Source organism: Tachypleus tridentatus, chromosome 5, assembly GCF_004210375.1.
Source record: "Tachypleus tridentatus isolate NWPU-2018 chromosome 5, ASM421037v1, whole genome shotgun sequence".
Classification (NCBI taxonomy): domain Eukaryota; kingdom Metazoa; phylum Arthropoda; class Merostomata; order Xiphosura; family Limulidae; genus Tachypleus; species Tachypleus tridentatus.
In genome coordinates, this window is record NC_134829.1 from 30,583,694 (window position 1) to 30,589,399 (window position 5,706).

General features: G+C 34.8%; 1 protein-coding gene across 1 annotated transcript; it reads right to left on the reverse strand.

Annotated features, from left to right (window-relative positions):
- Positions 1 to 276: 276 nt before the first annotated feature.
- On the reverse strand, positions 277 to 5,205 carry LOC143250838 (cystathionine gamma-lyase-like). Its single transcript, XM_076501912.1, has 3 exons — positions 4,898 to 5,205; positions 2,843 to 2,924; positions 277 to 419 (listed from the first exon to the last, which is right to left on the reverse strand). Exons 1-3 carry the CDS (start codon positions 5,057 to 5,059, stop codon positions 292 to 294), a joined length of 372 nt encoding a protein of 123 aa, XP_076358027.1. The 5' UTR covers positions 5,060 to 5,205; the 3' UTR covers positions 277 to 291.
- Positions 5,206 to 5,706: the final 501 nt, after the last annotated feature.

Consider the following 5,706-nt stretch of genomic DNA (forward strand, 5'->3'; position numbering starts at 1 on the left):
AGTTGCTAGAGGGCGATAACTAATGTTGTATATTTCATAAGCAGTCACTGTTGTGATATCGAATAAGATAATGAGTTAACTTTAATTATTAAAGCTTCAAATAGACATAGAAACAATAAACTATTATGTCTTCCACTTTATCAAAATAAGTTTATCTGTATGTTAAGATGTCTTCACTAGAACCTGTTCTGCGAGCACCCGAGGGCGGCCTAACGATGTTGACAAACATCTTCACCAAGTTTAATCTCAGAAGGATATTTCCTTCTTCCTTTAATGTTTAAAAAGGTCCTGTTAACTTTTGCTTATTAGTGATTGGTACCTACCTCCAAACATGTCATCTGAGGAAAGAATGTGGTCCCCATTAGCGAGCAAACAGACCACGGCTGTAATGGCTGTCATTCCCGATGTAAAACAAAGAGCTATAAATAACGTAATCACAATTGTTAATATATATATATATATTATGACCACATAATTTTTCCTTAAAGAAACACATAACTATCCATTCTGATTTTTTCATATAAATGATTGTTTGTTTTGAAATTTCACTCAAAGCTAAAGAGCTACCTGCATTAACCGTCCCTAATTTAGCAGCGTAGGACTAGAGGGAAGGCAACTAGTCATCCCCACACATTGCCAACTCTTGGACTACTCTTTTACCAACGAATGGTGGGATTGACCGTCACATTATAACGCTTCCACAGCTGAAAGGGCGAGCATGTTTGGTGCAACGGGGATTCGAACCCGCGACCCTTAGATTACGAGTCGAATACCTTAAACCACCTCACCATGCTGGGTCTACATATATGATTCATCTGTTTATTTTTTTAATTTAGGTAAAACTAGACCCCTGGTCATACAGAGGTATATCTACGAAACTACAAAGTTCGAATCCGGGTTTTGATACCCGTGGTAGGCAGAACATAGCTCTTTGTGTAGCTTTGTACAAAACATAAAATGAAATATTTTTGTGTACACTTTTAAGTTATACTGTTGAGTTTTTTTTTAGATATATTTTAAAAGTGGTGTATTGACAACTACGAGACTTTTTAAATAAATCTTGCTTTAATGAATTCTTTTTGCTATGGACGAATAATGTATTATTATTATTATTGTGTAAATCAAGAACATTGTTCCAAAGAGTGATTTTAGCCGCGGCTAAGCAACTCATTGAACGGCTTTGAGTGTGTGTGTGTTTTTTTTAAGTACTACTTTTTATCTCACAGTTCCTACTTATATTAGCCAGTTTCACTGTGTCGGTATTTGGGTATTGATGTTAAATACCCAGGAGGGTCAGGTACATTTGGCCTCTTCCTCCCTCCCGAACGATTATAGCGTCTGTCTTTAGGGGTTTTTTTGTGTTTTTTTTTATAGCTTTGGGCCAGAGTAAAAGTATAACATCATACTCAGGCCCATTTCAGGGCTCAGTCCATGCATGGACGAACAAGAAGTGTGTTTTTTTCCTTTTATTATTTCTCTTGTGTTCTTTTTCTTCATTTTTTTTTTTTTTTTGTATTTTCATATATATATATATTTTTTGTACGTTTTTGTACGAAAAGGACTCAGGGTCCTTTTCACCCGAAGCAGGAGTCCCGCAGGAAGGGGTTTTTAGCCCTATATTATTTATCATGTACGTGAGTAATATGCCTCTGTCGGACCTAAATTTTGGTTATGCATCACGGTTCGCTGACGATGTAGCAGTCTGGAAATGTGCCCCCACTCCGTCAATAGCAGCAACGAACCTACAACCAGTCCTAAATAACATCGAAGAATACTGCCAGAAATACAGAATCAAAATCAATATTCCAAAAACCCAAGTCATATTATTCAGCAGACTGAATAAGCTGAAAAAAGATCCACCAAAACTCTATATGAATGGATCACTTTTACTGACTGCTACTTCTGCTAAATTTCTAGGTCTAACCTATGATTCAAAATTAACGTGGTTACCACATATTAAAAATATACTGATACGAATCTGGAAAAGAGCAAACTATGCAAGAAGTCTTTCAGGTAAAATCCAAGGAACATCACCAGACAACATACTTAAAATCTACAAAACGTACATTAGACCAACAATAGAACATGCATCACCTGCCTGGATTAACATAGCACCCACACATGTACAGAAACTTCAACGTATACAAAATTCAGTACTAACTTCAGCATATAAAGTACCACGTAGCACCTCAACCACATTCATGCAAAAGTATGCAAATACAGACACAATATCTGAAAGACTCTTGCATAATTCTCTAAAATATTTCAATAAGTATTGGCATAAAAATGACTTAATGTGTGATCTCGACAGATATCACGTACATGATGTAAATAGTCCTAAATACCTCTCCCCTTTTAACATATATTTAAGAAATGTAACACAAGCTGGCCACTATGCACTAGACACTTAGTCCTTGTTTCTTTTTTATTATTATTATTATTATTTTTCTTCTTTTTTTAAATCATTATTATATTAGCCAATTTAGTATCTAATTACAGTTTTAAATTTAAGAGTTAAAATACTTTCGTTTGATGTATTTAATCACGTCCAGGTTCTTATAGATCAGGCATTTTATTTTGAGGGTAAACTGATAAGGTTCTGATGAGTAATAAAATCCAATCGGGCATGCGAGCGCCCCATGCTTATTATTGTTGGGGCATATAAATATAACTAATAAAAAGGGAAACAAAGGTTTCATAGATTAATTCACTCTAATTCTGCCTAAGAGAATTTCAAGCGACCCGGCTTTTGAGGGTTCTCTATTGCTTAGAATTTAACTGTTTGGATTTCTGTCTGTTATAAATTACAAACACAGTCCACACACACATAGTTACAACGCACCGTATTGCCCTTCTTCCAAAGCAGCTAATGTTCTTTCCAAGCAACTTCTTGTTGGATTCCCACAACGAGCATACAAATAATCCTAATAGTAGATAAAACACATCCTTTAAATATATAAACAGTGGCAAAACGCAAATAAATGTTATTTCAAAGCATACCAATTAAATCTAAATTAAGCAACAAGTTCGATTCATTCGAACAATCACTACTAACTGAAACATGATTAATATAGTAAGGAAGTTCAAATGTTTTATGTATATTCCTTTATGTTTTTACGTAAAGGTCTTTGGGAATGACTTTCACACTTTACATCAAACTATTTTGCTTTGCTTCATATCTAGTGAGCCTTGAAATATTGTTGTTTTATTTAAAATTTGATTTTTTTAGATCTAGCAATTAAAGTATGAAAATGAAAACCATTCTTAGGCCTACTAAACGTTTTATCTTCTCCATCTTATGTTGTTCGAACAATCGTTTTATTCACATTACCGGTAGGTTTCATGTGTGAAATTGGCTTTCTCAGGTCAGTGTCCTAGTTCAAATGTTGTGTGTAGTTGGCTTCATCAGGTCAGTGTCTTAGTTCAAGTTGTTGTGTGAAGTTGGCTTTCTCAGGTCAGTGTCCTAAATCAAATGTTGTGTGAAGTTGGCTTCATCAGGTCAGTGTCTTAGTTCAAGTTGTTGTGTGAAGTTGGCTTCATCAAGGCAGTGTCCTAGTTCAAGTTGTTGTGTGAAGTTGGCTTCATCAGGTCGGTGTCTTAGTTCAAGTTCTAGTACACTTTTCTCGATTTCTCCCACACCATTAACACATAAATATTTACTTCTTAGCGTAGAATTTGATTTAATCAAATTGTTTAATTCTGTCGAATAGCTGCGTGAGTAACAATTTACACAATTTGTGCTTGAGAAACGATTTCATTTACGACACACACACATCTATAGATATAATTCCAGTGGAAGTGATATTAACATCCAGTTTTCAAGTCGACCAGAAAGAAATTGGGAAACTGAGTGAGTTACAAAGGGGTGCCATTTTCAGTATTGAAATGACACACCCCAATAAAAAGTATTCAGATAAATGACTCTATATTTTAACAAAAAACACACTTTACCGAAAAAGAATCAAAACCTCACCTATCAATAATGTTTAGCCACATAGTTTCGGAGTTAAGGTGGTTGGCTGAAGGGCGTTCCATTTGCACAAAATAATAGAAGTAATCACATTCAGACAGCACCATCATAAGTTACTTCAATGACGTGAAAATATGACTTTGTGTCATACTGTTGTACAGAACAAAACCATCAATGACGTGAAAATCTGACTTTACGTGTCTTACTGTTGTACAGAACAAAACCATCAATGACGTGAAAATCTGACTTTACGTGTCTTACTGTTGTACAGAACAAAACCATCAATGACGTGAAAATCTGACTTTACGTGTCTTACTGTTGTGCAAAAGAACACACTTAATGACGTGAAAATCTTTTCTTCACGTGTTTTCCTTTCGTGATTCTTTTATGTGTAATTTTTAATTTTCTATTAATAGTAAAAGTTTTGACACAATCGAAACTCATTTTTCTGAAGACACGTTTTATAACCACCCTAGTTTCTACCAGAAAAAGAAAAGTTGAAATCAACATAAAGCTATAGAGAATTAGAGTTTTAAAAGTTTTCTTTCTTAATTATTCATTGTATTATGCTTTGATTTAGTTTGATAGCTTAGGATTTTGCGGTTTAAGCTGTTTTATATTGGTCTGAAAAACCCTAATCGGATATTATTTTGTTTGGTTGATGATTACAGGTGTACACGTACATGGTGGCTGGATTCTCTAACAGAAAAGTGTTGTATTTAGTTACATCATCGACACAACTATTCATCAATATGTTATCAAATAAACAACGCCAAAACGAGAAGTGGTTATTGCAGCACTACCTGCGTGATAAGGATCTTTATCGCTTAGTCATAAATACATTATCTATGTGTGTGTGTATATATATAAATTAAGAGACATATAATGACTTAAAATGACATTTTATCGATAGTGTTTTAAACTTACCATAGGTTCATTTTCTTTACAAACAAACGTAACTGATGTTACAATGGGTGCGACTAAAGCTCGTGACCTCCACTCTGTTGGATCATGACCTGCGTGAATTGCCTTTGTTGCTAGCCGTGTGTCCGATAAAAACTTCTTCATATTTGCATCCTTACTAAACATTTTAACTGGTCAGTATGTTAAGTTAACACGTTAACCGGTAAGCGTTGTTGTTAAACCGACGTTTCACAATTTTACTAACTCAACTGACTAAACATTGAAAATGCACGAATATAAGATAACACGATGCCTATATATGAACTAATTTGGAGCGCAGGAAATTACAACATGAAAACGTTATTATCTGATATAAGCACAATGCCCCACCCCACCCCAGTAGGACAGTGGTATGTCAGCGGACATATACTACTAAAATTCGGGTTTCGATACCTGCGGTGAGCAGAGCACAGATAGCCCTCTGTGTAGCTTTGTGCATAACAACAATTAAGCAAATAAATACAAACACAGTTTCAACCGACTTGCAAGGTATTGGTTTAATTTTGTGCTTTGAAACATCCAAGATATCAGCTCCCATACGAAATCCATAGTTACTGAAATAAGCAACAATTTAATAAGAACACCCAACGATAATTATTCTTCCAGAGCAAGAGAGGTTCAGTTCGTCCTCTGGATTGATTCTTAAAGTTATGAAGTGTTGAAATTGAAAACAAAAAGCGTTATATTTGTCACTTTCTGTAGGTAATGTAGACCTATTATGTTAAAAATCACATTTTAATTTCGGTGGGCACAACAAAGATAACTTATAGCGT